At 47.9% G+C, this 17551-nt stretch overlaps 1 protein-coding gene across 3 annotated transcripts in view; it reads left to right on the top strand.

Annotated features, from left to right (window-relative positions):
- The window catches only part of ADAMTSL3 (ADAMTS like 3), a 357500-nt gene continuing 341361 nt past the window's right edge, over positions 1413-17551 (top strand). For all 3 annotated transcript variants that reach the window (XM_021098873.1, XM_021098874.1, XM_021098875.1), the window contains exons 1-2: positions 1413-1859; positions 3325-3426. In XM_021098873.1, coding sequence (XP_020954532.1) covers positions 3358-3426 — 69 coding nt within the window. In that variant the 5' untranslated portion in view covers positions 1413-1859; positions 3325-3357. The remainder of the gene's footprint in view (positions 1860-3324; positions 3427-17551) is intronic.

The raw sequence follows: 17551 nt of genomic DNA, 5'->3' as shown, positions 1-17551 counted from the left end.
CTCACTTCCTGCAAGATTCCAGCCATTTTACATGGACCAAAGAAACGGTCCTGGAGATCCTCCTCTTGGCCTTGGCTCAAGGTTTAAAGCCAAGGGCCCAGGGATTGCCTAGAAAGTCTCATTATGTCCCCAGCTAAGTCCTACCACTGTCATCATTTGCCAAGTCACCAAGTAAGGAAGGGAAGTTAGGGGAGGCAGGCAGGAAGGGCCAGTACCTCTGGGTAAAGCTCCAACACCACCTGTAATGTACCAAGCATAGAACAGGCAGGAGAGGAGTTCCCATCATGGCTCAGCAGAAACGACACTGACTAGCATCCATGAGGATGCAGGTTTGATTCTTGGCCTTGCTCAGTGGGTTAAGGACCCCTAGCCTGGGAACCACCATATGCCCAGGGTGCAGCCCTAAAAAGACAAAAAACAAAACAAAACAAAAAAAAAAAACAAAAACAAAAGGAACAGACAGGAGAGCAACTTCAGGGATGAACAATGGGGACCTCAGAGAGACTTTGTCACTCACCAGGATACAAGTTGTTTATCCCCTGGGTCTCAGCTTCCCCATTGGTGAAATGAGAATACTGACACCATGGGCCCTTGTGAAGATTGGCTACACATAAAGAGCTTGTCAAGTGGCTGGCACACACTTAGGCACCTGGGGAAATGATGACTCTGGTTAAGACTTAGCTGGGGACATAATGAGACTTTCCAGGCCTTCCCGGGGCCCTTGGCTTTATACCTCTGAGATTAGACCAAGGTCAAGGCCAATGTTTTGCCTTACTTCTCTTCACCTCCTCCAGTCCATGAGGAAATTCACCCCACTCTCGGTTGCTGACACCTCCACCCTAAATCCCAGGCCCGAGCAGCTCCGCAGCTCGCTGTTACCCAGCCTGGCTCATAGGTAGGCAGTGGAACCAAGTACTCGCTTAAGCGGCTCCCCTACTCAGTCTGTCGCTTGTAGTCCTGGGTGGTGAGCTAGCGTGATCACTGAAGTCCACCGGTCCCTGCACCGGGTCTGTGCTGGGCGCCGCCGCCACCGGCGCTGGCGGCGCGGGCCGGGAGGGGCCTCCTGGTCTCTGACTTTGACTTTGGTCATGCCTGGCCGGGAGCGCCGGAGGCTCGCAGGCACGAGCCAGCGGTTCCGGGCAAACCTCCGTGTGGCCGCTGGGCCTGCCTTAGCAGAGCCGGCGCCCGGACCCCGGAGGGGCGGGTGGAGAAGGGGGGGCGACGGCATCCCGGCTCCCGGCTCCGGCTGAGGCGGGGCGCCCCGGCTGGCTCACGGTGCAGCGGCCGCCTTTCCCCAGCGCGCCCGCCGGCGGCGGCGGTGGCGGCGTCGGCAATCCCGGCTCTTGGCACCACGCCTGGCGGCCGGCCCAGGGCGAGGAGTGGCTTCCAGGAAGCGGGCGGAGGAGCGTTCCAACCGAGTCTCGCCGTCACCGCGGCCCCGCGCTCTCCGAGCGGCCCGGGCCCGGCCCCTCGCGAGCTCCTTTCGCGCCCCCAGCGCCCTCTGAACGGGCGCAAAGCGCGGGGCTGGCGCGAGGGCGGGCAGGCGCCCGGGCGCGCCGTGCACTTGCCGGGCGGTGCAGGTGGCGGCGCGCGCCCTCCGCCTCTGGGCCGCGGCCAGCGCGGCGCTCCGCACGCCCGGAGGGGGCGGGAGAGGCGGGGCGGCCCCCGTCCCAGCCCCATTTAACTTCTCGGCGGCTGCAGAGACTGCGGCGCCGTGGGCTGGAGGCCGGCGTCGGGGCAGGTCCCGCTCCGGGATTCCGCACGAGGTGTTGACGGGGCCGCTTCTGCCCGTCTCTGCTCAGCGCCCACCGAGCCTGCGCCGCCCGGGCCGCTCGTTCCAGACGCTTCTGCGGCGCCAGGTGGGTGCTCGGAGCTCGGCGCCCGGGAGGGCGAGAAGGCTCTCCCTGGGGGAGGAAGATGGGGCAGTGGCCTCTGGACGGGACTGGGGGGCTGCGAGCGGCAGGGTCCTGCGCGGCCCCGGGGCAGGGGTGGGGCTCGGGACCAGGGCGCTCGGTACTGCTTGGAGACCTCGGGCCGGGCAGGCTCCGTGGGGTCCTGGCGTATTGGGAGAGAGGTATTCTGGGGGCGCTTGATTGTAGGGACTCCATCAGGCTGGCGGTTTTCAAGTTCGGGGCTTTCTAGGTAGACAACGGGCTGGCAGCAGCTAGAGGTCTCGAGCGTCGGAAGGTCCAGCCCGTGTGCAAGTGGGTCGCGAGCGCCTAGAAGGTCAAGGACCAAGCGACGCGCGCTCCATGGCAAGTGGGCATGCGGGACCCAGGACGCGGCTTGGGCGCGGGCGCGGGCACTGCGAGGCCCGGAGGAGTCCGGGGAGTGTGCGCCAGGACGGCGGGTGCGAGAAGGAGAGGGGGGCACACTGTCCCAGGGCCCCGCACTGGCCGCCTCCCTTCGGCCCAGAGTCGCCGCCTCAGTTCGGAAACAGCAGCACATTTGCGGATCGCATTAGGCCAGGCCCTTAATGCTTTCTCCAGATGGAGAGAAGCCACCGACCCGCCCCCGGACACCGGCTCCGCCAAGGCGCCCGCGAGGCGAAGCAAGAGGCGAGGGTGACCTCGGCTTTTCGGTTTTTCCAAGCTCTGCTCATACTAATTTCCCTGCAAATTGTCAGAAGTCTGAAGAGAGCCCCCGCTGCCCTGCTGGTCTCAGATGGCCTCGGCTGGTTCGCCCAGCCCTCACCTACTTTTAGGATATTGTGCTAGGCTAGCTCTGAGGCTGTGTCTCCCCGATCCTCCCTTAACGCCACTCTCAGGCCTCTGTTGCAGGGCTGGCACTCTCACGAGGAACGATGTCATCTGGCGGAGAAAGCCTTGAACTGTCAGAAGACCTGCATCCCAGTCCTAGGATGGTCACTGTCTTGCTGTGTGACCTTAGGCAGTTCCCTTCCCCTCTCTGGCCGGCTTAGTTGGCCTTACACTCATTTTTGCCTGAAGTGGCAGAAGCTGGCAGGTGCCCTAACCCTTGGCTCCATGCTGGCTTCCAGAGTCAGATGCCAATAGCCACAGCCTCCTGCTGACAGATGGGCTGGGAAGTGGCTGGTGGCAGAGATGTTTCAGCTTCTGGAGGGCTGGAGGTATGGTTTGCAGCCTGGAAGCAGGTCTGGTTGCCCTCTTGACTTTGATGTGGGCTCCTCTTAAAGAGAGCTCCGGATGGCCTGGACCCTGAAGTAGGTAACTCCATCTTGGGCCAACACAGACCTTTCCAAGACATTATATAGGGCTCAGGGTTCCTCCCTCTGATTGGTCTAAGTCATGGGTGCTGCCACTGGGTCCAGAGCTGGTTGGAAACCAACTCTTTCCTCTTTTATAGGTTACCAGTGAGCCCCCTAGGAGACTGGACCCCATGGCTTCCTGGAAGAGCCCCTGGTGGCTGCTGATATGGATGGTTTTCACACACTCTGCCCTCCTGCAGGTAATGGGGAAGGGATGAGAAATAGTAGCCATCCCCGTGTTTACTTGGGAGCATTATTTGAGATCACCTAAGATGGGGTATGATTAATGTTCATTTTATACCAAAGGGAATCTAATTGTGTCTCTTACCTCCAGCAAATGGTATTTCTAGCTGACATAGCTGTAAGAATGGTCCAATCCCTTGGTCCTCTCTGAGTCTTGATACCACTGTGCCTTGATACCACTGTGGATACCATATATCAGTGATGACTTGGGGCTGTGATGGAGCCTGTCTTTTTGGGCTAGAAAGGCTGCCTGCCTGTGCCTGGGAGAGACTTTGCTCTTAGAGGCCAGGACACAGTGAATGGCCAGAGCCCAGGTTCTGACTTTAGCTCAGCCATGAAGTAAGTATTCTGTAATTACCTCTATCAGCACATATCACAGTGTTTTGCAGTCCTTTCATTAGACTCCTGTGTTTCCCACCAGCCTGGTGGGGGGAACCCAGCTCCGTCACTGCATCCTCATTTGCCTACAGACTCAAACAAAGGCATGAAGCTAGTGTTGCCTGAGCAACAACAGGCAATGGTGGAGACAGTAGCAGAGTTGATGGTACATGTTCCGTCTATTAAGAGCAGCCACTACCCAACTCCAGCTGATCATTGCCAAGGAAGAATGCAAACCCAGGATTGCCAGATCTTCCTATTTTTCAAGATAGCTGATTATCCGGACTCCTATGAGGCTCCCAATTTTTAAAGCATTGAAAGCCCAACAAATACGTTTGTAGACTGGATTCAGCCAAGCAGTTTGTACCCCCAGATGTAAAGCACATCTTAGTATTGGATCCTGGGGGCTGCTGCTAGCCCAGTCTGTACCTTGTGTGAATTAGAACATGCGAGTCGCTGTGGTATCTTGTGGGAGTTAACACAGGGCAACCCCACCCTGCACGTGTAACTTCTCATCACATGGCTTGATGGCCTCTGTATGCTCAGGGTCTGGTGAACAGCTCGGCACTTAACAAGGGCTCTAACATCTATTAGAGAAGCATGCCCACAAAAGAGAGTGATATGTTCTGGGATGGATTCATCAGACTTCTCTGCTTCTCATTGCACCCTCTTGAACTTAGTGTTTCTAAGAGCTTTTTCAGCTCCAGTAACCCATGATTTCAATGACTCATGCAGAACTGCTTAGTGAGGTACAGCTTCTCCCTCATTATCCATTTTACTGATGCTCCCTCATATTCGCATTTCAATAGGTATATTTTATTAGACCAAATGTTAATGTTTTCAGGGTAATTTTAGGGTTTGTGCGGTCAGCCAGGTGTAGTGTTGGGGCAAAGAGGTGAGGACTTGCCTTGCCATCCCATCAGTAGATCTGAAACAGGCTATGCGAGCTTCAGAGATTTATTCCTGGTCAAATGGGGCTGAGGCTTCAAGGCACAGGGCTTCATTCTGTCTCCTTCCACCTTATAAAATTGAAATGTGCTTTGAGGCAGTCAGTTGACCTTTGGCCAAGGGCAGCGTTTGCCCAGCTTGAATCACTCACTGACCTCTTTTGGATTTTTCCATATCTTTGTGCCTCTGCAGTGTTGTTTCCATGTATGGGGCACTGTGCACAGAAGGTTGTAAAAGGAGATTTCAGGCCAGTGGTTTTCATCATCCACAGCATCAGCTGTTGGAATCCCAGCTCCACCACTTCACCGCCTGTTACACAAACATCTCTGCATCTCGGTGTTCACATTGGTAGGGAGGGGGTATCTATCGTGTAGAATTATTTGGAAAAGTTTTTCCCCTCCATTGTGAGGGGGAAAAAAGGTAGCACAAAACAAAAACTGCCTGGCATGTATTAAGGGTATAAGAAACGCTAGCTCTCTGCTGTAGGGTATTAACTCTTTGATTTTTTTTCTTTTTCTTTTTTTTCTTTTTTGCTTTTTAGGGCTGCATTTGTGGCATATGGAGCTTCCCAGGCTAGGGGTGGAATCAGAGCTGTAGCTGCCAGCCTACACGACAGCCACAGCAACATAGGATCTGAGCCTCGTCTGTGAACTACACCAAGCCCACAGCAACGCGGGATCCTTAACCCACTGAGCAAGGCCAGGGATGGAACCTGCATCCTCATGGATGCTAGTCAGATTCGTTAACCACTGAGCCAGGAGGGGAACTCCAGGTATTAACCCTTTGAAACAAGCCAAGTGCCTTTGCTTTCTGCTGTGAAACTGTGGGAAGCACTCAGGAGACATCAGCTGAGAAGAGAAGATGCTGCAGAGGCTGGAAGGAGGAGGGAACCTGACCTTCTCCGGGGAGGTTCCTGCAGGTGCTGGCGAGACTGGCCAGGGCAATCCCAGCATGGGTCCTGGGAGAACGTTCTGGTGAAGGCTAGGTCAGTTTGGGGCCCTGCTCCAGGGTTGGACACTTGGTTATCTCTCTGGAATCAGGTTGAATTTGATTCAAAGCTGCCTCTCCGAGGTATTTGAGGATTGGGGTGTTTGGGGGCGCCCTTCCAGTCCTCCGTAGTCTGTCCCCTTGCCTTTAAGTGCTGCCCCCAGGCGGCGGGTGGAGAATTCACAGCCGCGGGAGGCTGAGCCGCAGGGAGCACGGGATGTGCCAACTGATTTAGTACAAACGAGATTCTCTTGATGAAATCGGCTAAACCCGAAGCTGTTACGTTCACTGACCACAAGTAATTGTGATAGATGGCAGAGCAAGCCATGAGGCCGGCAGCCTCGTGTTTTTCTAACTCGTTCTTGACCGCTTCTGGAGGAGCTCGCAGTTTCCCTCCCTCAGACAGCTGGAGAGGCCTCGGGTCTTCCTGTCACATCCTGGCCCTGGAAGCTTCCTGTTGCTCCAGGCCTTCTCCGGAGGGACCCTGATCTTTCCCGAGAAGACAGCTGCTACCGTTCCAGCCCTCCCTTCCAGCCCTCTTCCCGCGGAGTCTCAGCTTGGGGAGACGTAAATATGGAGCCAACCGCAGGCTGCAGCCAAGCTTTGCCAAATCCTTTCCTCTGTGTCTCCAGGCAGGCTTGGGCAGCTGTCCTTTCATTGAGTCAAAGTCCGGTGCAATTTGAATGTTTGATTGCCCTCTTGCTTTAAAGCTCGTTGCCCTTCTGTCTAGTCTAGGCTTGACCCCTGGCTCCAAGAACCTGAAGCGGCGTCCTACTGGGGTCCATTCTCTTCTCACCTCAACCAGTGGTGAGGACTGGTTTGGGGAATCCTTCCTCCTTTCAGTTCTTCTGAGTCCAGCTTTCCTGGGGTTGAAAACGAGGAGAGGGGACGGGGAGAAGGGCCACCAGCTCTTGACATCACTGGATGCCCCTCTCTGATAGTTGCCACCGACGATCTGCCTCTCACGGACTCTTTGCCCTCTGGGAAGCCCGCATGAATTCTTCAGAGGGCCCTGCGGGACCTGCCTTTCCCGAAGCAGGACGTCCAGCTTCAGATTGGCCTCATGTTGCTGGGATCCTCTTGCCTCTAGGCAGCCCTGCTGGGTGCTATTGGCAGGATGGTTTAAAGCCAGCTCCCTTCGGTGTGGTCTGCATGAGCCACAGGAAGTGCACACGTCCTTGCTGTGCAGATGGTGGGGATAGAGGATGCCCCAGTGCCATCTCCTCTCTCTGACCTGCCAACTCCTTTCCCTTCTCCATTCCTTGCTCTGCTAGGCCTGGGGGGAGGGGGAGCACGGGGACCGATCAGTCGATTCAGTCTAAGCAGATGCCCATCTGGGAAGTAGATCGCCAGTCTCTCCTTTCAGGCATCCCTGATTCCTAGGAATGATTTTTTTTTTTCCTGGATGCATCTCAGTCCTCTTTCTCAGAGACTAGGGAAGGAGTGAGGTGGTGGCTGGTGTCCCACTTTATATTGGTAGCTCGCCTTACAGTGTGGGGGTACTTAGCTCCTCTTTGTCATCAGCTTTGGCCCCGGAATTCCAGTGTTTTGGCATTGGAGGGTCTCATGGAAGATCTTGACACTAAAATTAGACGTGCTGGCTCCAGGCTTGGTGGCAGCTCTGGTCTCAATGGTTCTGATTTCGGTGGTTCTGGTCTGATGTTTTAAATACTGTTATTTTATGTGGTTCTGGTCTCAGTGGTTCTCTCTGGCATCGTTTTTGGTCTTGGCCTTTTTTCTGATCTTAATCATTCTGCTTTCATCAGTTCTGGTTTGGGCGTGGTTCTGGTCTCAGTGATTCTGGATATTTTGGTGATTCTGACCTCGGTGGTATTTTTGTCTCGGTTGCCGTCGCCCTCGTGGAGGCTCTGGTATTAGTAGTTCTTGTCTTGGTGTTGGCTCTGGCCTTGGTGGCAGTTCTCCCCCCATGACACCACTGACATTAGTCCCTGCCTTCGCTTTCACTCCCTCTCCTTGAAGTCAGAAGGCAGAATCCATACTGGGCGGTTGTTAGGGCTACAGAAATCCCCTGCATCCTCCAGGCCACCCTTCTGACCCAAGAGAAGGAGATGGCAGATCCATCTAAGATGGTAGCCTGCGTCACTTCCAGTTGAGCTGGGTCCTCCATGAGCTTTGGTTAGAGATCCATAAACACATGAACTTGCCCTTTACAATAGCTTCTTATGATAATTAATTTGTGATAGGACCCTTTCTTTTGCATCCTTTTCGTCTGTTTCTTTCTTTGTTCTCATCTGCCTGATTGCCATGTCTTCTGATCATCGTTCCTCAGAACTGTCCAGCCAAGGTCTGTGACATGTTTCCTTCTGTTCCCTATCCAGGGAAGGTGTTAAGAGAATGACAATCAATTGATGAGCTCATTGTCATCACATGACATTCTGTGTCTAGAGGCACTGACCAGACCAGAAGCAGAGAAATGACCCAAATAAATCATTTAAAGTGTAGAAAAATTGAAGATATAGATAAATGAAAGGAAAATCAAAATTTTTAAAATTTCCATAACACTACTACCCAGATAACAACTATTAATATTTTCATATATAATCTTTTGGACTTTTCCTCTGCATAAATATGATGTAGATATATGTATTTATCTTGATAAATTGGCTCATGGGGGAGAGGGGAAGGGGGAAGATCCAGAGTTATCAAAATTGTGTTTTATTTTCAATGTTTACAGTAAAATAGTAGACAGCGTTCTCTCTTTTCAATGTAAATGGAATCTTATTTGAAGAGAACATTGAAAGCCTGCATTTGAAAGCCTGGCTCACCATGAGATGCTCTGTGCTAAACCCTAGGCAGGAGCCTCGGGAGAGAAAACCGGAGAAGTGATTGAGGCTGCCTGGGGAGAGCACATGGAGACAGAAAGAAGAGGGCAGTAGCTTTTAAAGAGAGCCAGTGTTGAGCCAAAGAAAAAAAGCCTGAGCTGGAAAGGTCAGAAAGGCAGAAGAGCAGGTGTCACAGATGATAAAGTAGGAGGGAGCGCCCATGCATTCTCCCGAAGGCTTCTCACCGGATCCACCCAACCACTGACTGTTAACTATCCAGTAACTCTGGCAACTTGGTAATAAAAGTAGAATCGGCCTCCAGGACAAGTTTAGGTCTTTCTGCTCAGACTCCACTGTCAAGGTCAGAGCCGCTTGGAATATGCATCTGGAGTCACTGTAGAGGATGGGGAGCTGCAGGAAGTCCATTTATGACATAAAACCCGGAGGGCCGGAAAACCTCTACCCAGAATAAGACAGAGTGGGGAGGAGGAAGGCCACCATGTCTCTCAAGCATGTAGCAAAGCACCTTCCACTAAGAAAAAATTATTTTAAGGAAATTTTCAAATAAGTAAGCAAAACTGTGAGTATATGATGTTCACTATGGGTGCTGATAGCAAACCCAAGTGCACAACCCATCCTGGAAACAACCCAAATGTGGAATAAAAAAATGACGTGTCCAAGCAAAGTACAGGGCTGTGGTGTATCCCAAAGTGCAGTAGACACAGCCATCACAGATGCAAATGACGAGCTCCCACTGTGGCTCAGTGGTAACAAACCCAACTAGTATCCATGAGGACAAGGGTTCGATCCCTTGCCTCGCTCAGTAGGTTAAGGATTCAGCATTGAGATGAGCTGTGGTGTAGGTCACAGACGTGGCTCAGATCCTGTGTTGCTGTGGCTGTGGTGTAGGCTGCAGCTGCAGCTCCGATTTGACTCCTAGCCTGGGAACTTCCATATGCTGCAGGTGCAGCCCTTAAAAAAAAAAAGGAAATGCATTATGTATGTATTGAAAGATGTGCATCACATGTTGACTGAAAAAGCAATAATGCATAAGACAGAATGTTTAGCATGAGCCCACTTATCAAGATATATCCAGGAGCTCCCGTCGTGGCGCAGTGGTTAACGAATCTGACTAGGAACCATGAGGTTGCGGGTTCCGTCCCTGCCCTTGCTCAGTGGGGTAACGATCCGGCATTGCCGTGAGCTGTGGTGTAGGTTGCAGACGCGGTTTGGATCCCATGTTGCTGTGGCTCTGGCGTAGGCCGGCGGCTACAGCTCCGATTCGACCCCTAGCCTGGGAACCTCCATATGCCGCAGAAGTGGCCCAAAGAAATAGCAAAAAGACAAAAAAAAAAAAAATAAATAAAAAAGATATATCCATATATCAACATCATATTTATGCAGAGAAAAAGTCCAGAAGATTACATACGAAAATAATAGTTGTTATCTGGGTAGTAGTGTTACGGAAATTTTTAAAAATTTGATTTTCCTTTCACTTATCTATATCTTCAATTTTTCTACACTTTAAATGATTTATTTGGATCATTTCTCTGTTACTGGTCAGTGCCTCTAGACACAGAATGTCATGTGATGACAATGAGCTCATCAATTGATTGTTATTCTCCCCCTTTCCTCCTTCCACCTCTCTCCTTCTCCCCTCCCTCCTTCCCCCTCCCTCCAATGTTTAAACACAATTTTGGTAACTCTGGGTCTTCCTCCTTGCCTCCTCCACTCTCCCTCCTTCTCCCCTCCCCCGTCCCTCTCTCCTTCCTCTCTTCTTTCTCTTTTAACCTGATGCCCTCACTAAAATGGAAGCTGCCAAGTATCTCCGAGAGGCTTCTGTATACCCACAAGCTCCCACCCACCTCCACCAGGATATTCCCTGGGGGGCCTCAAACACAGTACTTCCTCCACGGAAGTCCCCACCATCCACCCAGCACTGTTCCAGGGCCTGGATTCTCCATCTTCTAGTCATTTGTCCCAGAGTCCTCGGATCACCCTGGCTGCCTTCTTCTCTATTGCTCCTGCCCTGTACCCATTTGGCCGCTAACTTTCATTTGTTCCGTCTCAGAAATGTCTCTTAAATCTGTGTTGTCCTTATGTTTCCATTGACACTGTGTCATGGAGAATAGGGTATTTGATGGCATGGGATATGAAAGAGGACGAACAAGGATGGTTTGTGGCTCCCGTGGGGAGGACCTCCCGAGCATGCTAAAGAAATAACTGATCAAGAGGGCTTGATTCAGTGGGCAGTGAGGAGCCCTGAGGGCGATGATCAGCAGGTGATGGGAGGCACCATTTCCACTCTGTTGGACCCCTGGGAACACACTTGGGCAAAGGATACTGGGGACTCCGCTGGCAGTCGTGGAGGTTGGCAGTGCTGAGAATTCCAGCTCATTTCACGAGAGCGAATGGGTGGGGAGTTCGTCGCAGACAAAAGGGCACCATTTTAGAACCTGAAGAGGTAGAGTGTGACAAGTGATGATGTGGGATTGAGCGAGAACGAGGGGTGGATTGAACAGTGCTTTCGGTTTCAAGCTCATTTTAGGGGCGCTTGAAGGTGAAAATTCACCCATGTGAAATTGCTGGTTATGTTTGAAGGAGTCGTTTCGGGGAAAGCAGTGGATTGCAGGAGGTGAGGCACTGAAAAAAGAAAATAGATAATATTCTTTGCAGAGGGAACAGGATCATTAGAAAGGTTTTTCTGAACAAAGGTTTTTCTGAGCGCTTCACTATATATGTACTCTGAAGGGAAGCAGCCAGGAAAAAGGGATGGATTAAAGATACAAGAGGGAAAAACCAATTATGTGCAATTGTTTCATAACAGAAAAAAAAAAAAAAAAAAAAAAGGCCGTGTTTCCCCTCTGCATTGCTAATGGATGTTAAAGCACCAAAGCTAACATCTTATGGAAACCACATTTCAAGGTTTATGATTGTGATTGCTCTCAGTTTATTTTTACAAAGATGCTAATTTCCATAAATAGCATGGAAGCATAAAGCAATTTCCTTTCCAAGTATTTTATGCAATTACTTTCTGGAATTTGTCAGCACTGAACAGCTCCAGCCAATGTATGCTCTTCATTATTGTGGTCAGATGCTCGGAGTGCATTTGTTTTCCAAGCTTTCATGAAATAAATATAATAACATGTTATTTTGAAAAAAGTTTTGAAAGGAAAGCATAACTGTTTTATTAATAAAACCTCATGTATAGCATTCAAGGATTCTGAATTTTCTACACTCTCTCTTTTGAAATTTTCATTTTCCCCCTGATTTTAAAAATGTAAAACATACACATCGTCAAAAATGAAGAAAACACAGGAAAGGACAAGATGAAAAAAAAAATCACCTTTCACTTTAACAGTTGTTAGGATTTTAGTGTATATATCACTGAAATTCTTCTTAGAATTTATAACATATATATGTATTTTTTAAAACATGATTACACTGTTTCTTGATTATAACTGTAAAGATTAGCAATATGAGGACTATTTCTATGTCATTAAATATTTTTTCTATAATAATATTTAATGTCATCATACTATTGCATCATTTGGTATTCCATATTTTTTAACTAATTTTTTACTGCTGAACATTTAAGCTCATCAGTTATTTGCCATTGCAAATAATGTTGCTGAAAGAATATGTTTGCAGATTCATCTTTGCCCACATATGTGATCATTTTCAGGGCAATTGACTACATTTTTCAAAAATGTATTTGTTGAAGCATAATTTTGAGATCAAAAGCTATGTGATGTTTTAAGACCTTTGATTTATACTATCAAATTGCCAACTGCTTTTCAAAAAGCGTCTGTCAATGTATACTCTTTGCAGTAGTTGGCAATATAAGATTTAAGGAAATCTTAGTAGTGAGAGATTTTTAAAAATAATTTGAGCCATTTCTATTACTGTTTTTGTACGTGGTCTCTGTACAGCATTAGAAATAGAATAAAAGATTTTATCTTTATATTTTGCCTATTTTTCTATTGAGAATTTCTTATTAATTTGTATATTCTTTTTATACGTAAAGAATATTAGTCTTTTGTCTTTACCATAGTGCACATAATTAGTCAATATTTTAATTTTATTTGTGTTTTTGATATCCTGATATTTAAAACTTTTGAGTTGCCTACTCTAGGAGTCTCTCTCTCTTTTTTGTCTTTTTGTCTTTTCTAGGGCCGCACCCATGGCATATGGAGGTTCCCTGGCTAGGGGTCTAATCAGAGCTGTAGCCGCTGGCCTACACCAGAGCCACAGGAACTCGGCATCTGAGCCACGTCTGCAATCTACACCACAGCTCATGGCAACACCGGATCCTTAACCCACTGAGCAAGGGCAGGGATCGAACCCACAACCTCATGGTTCCTAGTCGGATTCGTTAACCACTGTGCCACGACGGGAACTCCTAGTAGTCTCTTAATTTAAGAATTCTTTGCCTTTGCATCAGGCTAGGAATAACCTCATACTGAGAGAAAATAGATGTCTTCCATGTTTTCTTCTAGTCTTGTATTGCTTTATAAACATTAAAAATGTCATTTTAGAATATATTTAGTCAGTTTATCTGTCACTTGTCTCCTGTGGTAATATTGTATTTTTAAAGTTACTGAGGTTTTGAAGTAGAGAACAGACTTGTGGTTGCCAAGGGGTGGGGAGAGAGTGGGATGCACTGGGAGTTTCTAGTAGATGCAAACTGTTATGTTTAGAATGGATAAGCGAGGTCCTACTGTATAGCACAGGGAACTATATCCAGGCTCTTAGGATGGAACAGGACAGAAGATAATATGAGAAAAAGAATGTGTATATACACACACACACACACACACACGCGCGCACACACACACACACACACACACACACACACACACATGTATGTATACATGCATACATATATATATCTGACCGGGTCACTTTGCTGTGTAGCAGAAATTGACACAACCTTGTAAATCAACTATACTTTACTTAAAAACAAACGAAAACAAAGAAAAAAATCAAGTTACTGTAGCTTTGTACTGTGTTTAGTGTCTACCAAGGCGAGACTTCTCTCTTAATATTATAGTTTTGACTGTTCCAAAAGGTCTTTAAAATTCTTTGGGCAAGTTCCAAGATCAAAAATCCAGTTGTTTTCAATAGCAACACATAATGGAGGCACAGCAAGAGTTTCTTCCCTCAAAACTGTATGAAGGAAGCAAACCAACAAGAAGACCTAAGTTTATCTGTAGCACAGCAGCGAAATGGTGCCAGTTGAGACACAGATTGTGAAGTACTTTTTCTGCACATCGTGAAGTCTAGACCTGAATGAGAGAGGATCCTGAAGGCTGACGTGTGTCCCCTTGGCTCTGAGCAGGACAGAGGTCTCCCTAATGATGGCTGTCACAAATTGTCTCTGTCTAATAAACCTGTAGGAAGCAAGTTGGGACTCAAGTGGGTATTGTCCCCAGAGTGACCTGGTTTGACCCTGGAAATGGCAAGAGGCATAGAGTTGAAGGGCAAAAGAGTTGATCCAGAATTTTTATTGCCCAGGGGGGACAACATAACCTCCTGAAGGTGAGGAGGGGAAGGGAGGGGGAAGAAAGCAGCAATTTTCTGAACAAAATGCTGTGGAGGAAAGGGATTTCTTGAGAACCTCGCTGACTTTGAGTGTTGAAAATAAAAGGAAGATGTGCCTCTAGAGAAAAGGTTATAGCATATTTACTAAGAGAAGGGAGCCAGACAACAATGCAGAATTGAGGCTATGGACTGATCTGCCTCATTCCCTGTCTCAGACCCCCTGTCCTCCTCCTGCTGTTCTTTAGCAAACAGTGGACCCCCTTAGAAACAATGGAAATTGAGTGGGCACAATGGAATAAGCAACTAGGACATGCTAGACAGACTGGGTGCTCTATGGGAGGAGGCAGAAAACAAGCACATGATTGCAGAGGAGCAGTAATAAAGGAGATCCAACATACGTACAGCTGATGTTTCTTAGAACAGGAAAAAATTCAGCAGTATAATCAAGGAGAACTTTTCTCTCTCCTTTTCTTTAGGTCTTTGTAAATACTGAGGCTGCATTTCTGGCATTGAGTGTTACTGAGGAGAGCTCTGGGGCCAATCTGCTTTTTAACCCTTGTATGCGCCTCACTTTGTCTGCCGTGATATGCACATAATTTCTTCTTTCTTCTGGAATCCGTATGCTCAACTGGACATGATGTAAATAATTCTTATGTAGATAATCTTTTGTCTTCATAAGCATGTGTATGTGTGTTTTAGGAAAGGTTTTTTTTAATGTACTATTTATTTATTTATTTATTATCTTTTTTAGGGCCTCGCCCATGGCATTTGGAGGTTCCCAGGCTAGGGGTTGAATTGGAGCTGTAGCCTCTGGCCTTCACCACAGCCACGGCAATGCAGGATCTGAGCCACATCTGCAACCTACATCAGAGCTCATGACAATGCCGGATCCTTAACCCGCTGAGTGGGGCCAGAGATCGAACCTGCATCCTCATGGATTCGAGTCAGATTCTGCTGAGCCACGATGGGAACTCCTAATGTAGTCTTTAAACCTAATGTTTTCATTTTTCATTTCTTAATTTTTATTTTTGTTTTTGTTTTATTCTTTTCCAAAGCTCACTTTTTCTCTTGTCATGTTTTTTTCTTTAAATTCCTGTATTTCTTCCTGAACTTTTAAAAAGTGAGATTCTGTTGCCTACAATTTATTTGCGACTTTTTTGAGTCATTTATCTAGTGGTATGTGTTCATTGATTGCATGTTGCTTCTGTTTTTTTAAAATTATATGCATTGATCTTGTGATCTTGTTATAGGGATTCGCTCTCTCCCTCTGTTTTTTTTTTTTTTTTTTTGGCCATGCCCAAGTCATGTGGAAGTTCCCGGGCTAGGGATGGAACCTGAGTCACAGCAGTGACCACGCCAGATCCTTAATCATTAGGCCACCAGCGAGCTCCAGGATTCTCTTTTAAATGGGGCTCTTCTCCATGGGTCTCTCATCCTTCTTCTTAGCCCAGCAGGCTAACCAGGGCATAGTCTTCTCTTGGTGATGAAGGAGACACACAAGAGCACATCCAGATGCACAAGGGTCTTTCCTCTGCGTTCTGCTTGTGTGATTCTGTAAAATCCCATTGGCCAGAGCAGCTCAGCTGAAGACATAGTCAGGGGGTAGGGAAGTATTCTCTCCTACTATGAGGATAGAGCAGATTATATGGCTAAGTCCAAAATTATTGGGGTGGGTGGGTATGCCCCTCCCCTAGAGATTGGATGCATGTGTGGGGTGAGGGATGGGAATGAATATTTTTGAATTAGTCTAATCTAATCTGGCAAAACCAAGTTTTTCACTGAGGCAGTATGACTCTGAAGTGCATGTTTTTTTGTTTTTTGTTTTTTTTGTTGTTGTTTTTGGCGGGGGGGGGGGGCCTGCATTGACAGCATGTGGAAGCTCCTGGGACAGGGACTGAACCTGTGCCACAGCAGCGACTTGAGCTGTTGCAGTGACAGTGCCAGATCCTTAACCCACTGAGCCACCAGGGAACTCCCTGGAGAGCATGTTTTCACTGCTACACTCATACCACCATGATAAACTAGTCTTACTGAATTGGGAAGAGTCAACACTAGCCAGGCAATCTAGCCAAGTCTCACTTCATGCTGGGACGCCAGCCGTTTCTTCCTGAGAGAGTTGTTCGTATCAGATAGGGACGCTCTAAAAGGCTTCCTTCCCACCTTACTCCTATCTGTGACTCTAGCCCTAAACTTCAGGCTGCAGCAACTGGAAATCTAGAAATTGATTTCTCTTAACTTTTGGATTGTGACCCATGGCAGAAGTGTATTTTACATCCTGACTCAATGCATGTGCCCATCTATGGATTTGTATTGGTGGAGCAAAAGTGTCTAGAAGTAGTGCTTATTCTTTCTGTGTATGGTTGAGTATCATGTTTGTTTTTATCTCCATTCCATTCCAATTGATTCTATGAAAAAAAATGGAAGGTTAAGCCCCGGTTCATTTCATCACACCCTACTGGGCTGTATTTACAGTTGGACAAAACACTGACATAGTTAACCCCATTCTCCATTGACTTTTGTGTAAATTGATTCTCCTTTTCTGATGCTCGGCCGGAGGGAGGGAGGTTAATAGAGGAGGCTCCTAGCACAGCTTTCCAATTCTGATTGGCCACTATCTCACTACAAATGAAGAGTGCGAACTGGCACAACTTGATAATAAAGAGAAATATTTGTGTACACATATGTTAAAGATTTCATTAGTGATCCTATCAAAAACAAACAAACAAACAAACAAACAAAAACTAAAAACTAAAAAACAACCCAGAGGCAAGACTAGAAAACAGAGCAGCAGAGTTCTTATCCGACACCTGGACCCATTATTCCTCTTAAGGAGAGGACTCTCTCTGTTTACAAAAACAACTAGACAGGAAGACAAAGATCAGTACGAGCCAAGGGAATGGGGGGGAAGAGATAGGATATTCCTCCCTCAAGCTAAATAGGAATTACTGTGGGGAGGGAGGGAGGAAGGAAGGAAAGAAGGAAGGAAGGGAGAGAGGGAGGAAAGAGTAGACAGAAAGGAGTTCCCCTTGTGGTTCAGCGGTAACAAACCCAACTAGTATCCATGAGGACGTGGGTTCGATCCCTGGCCCTGCTCAGTGGGTTAAGGATCCTGGCATTGCCCTGAGCTGTAGCGTAGGCCACAGACCCAGCTCAGAGCTGGTGTTGCTATGGTTGTGGTGTAGGCTGGCAGCTGCAGCTCCGATTCAACCCTTAGTCTGGGAACTTCTGTATGCTGCAGGGGCAGCCCTTAAAAAAAAAAAAAATAGTAAGACACACACAAAAGTAGATAGAAAGGACCAATGAAGGAAGAGAGGAGATAAAAGAGCATTCTTTGATACAAAGAATAAACTTTATTGTCTGTTACCCATGGAAATTTAGAAAAATACAAATTGTTAAATGTCCTTACAACATCCATAAAATTGAGCACTTCAAAATTGAGCAT

Source organism: Sus scrofa, chromosome 7, assembly GCF_000003025.6.
Source record: "Sus scrofa isolate TJ Tabasco breed Duroc chromosome 7, Sscrofa11.1, whole genome shotgun sequence".
In the NCBI taxonomy this organism is placed as follows: Eukaryota; Metazoa; Chordata; class Mammalia; order Artiodactyla; family Suidae; genus Sus; species Sus scrofa.
This window is presented reverse-complemented; position numbering and strand designations above follow the sequence as displayed.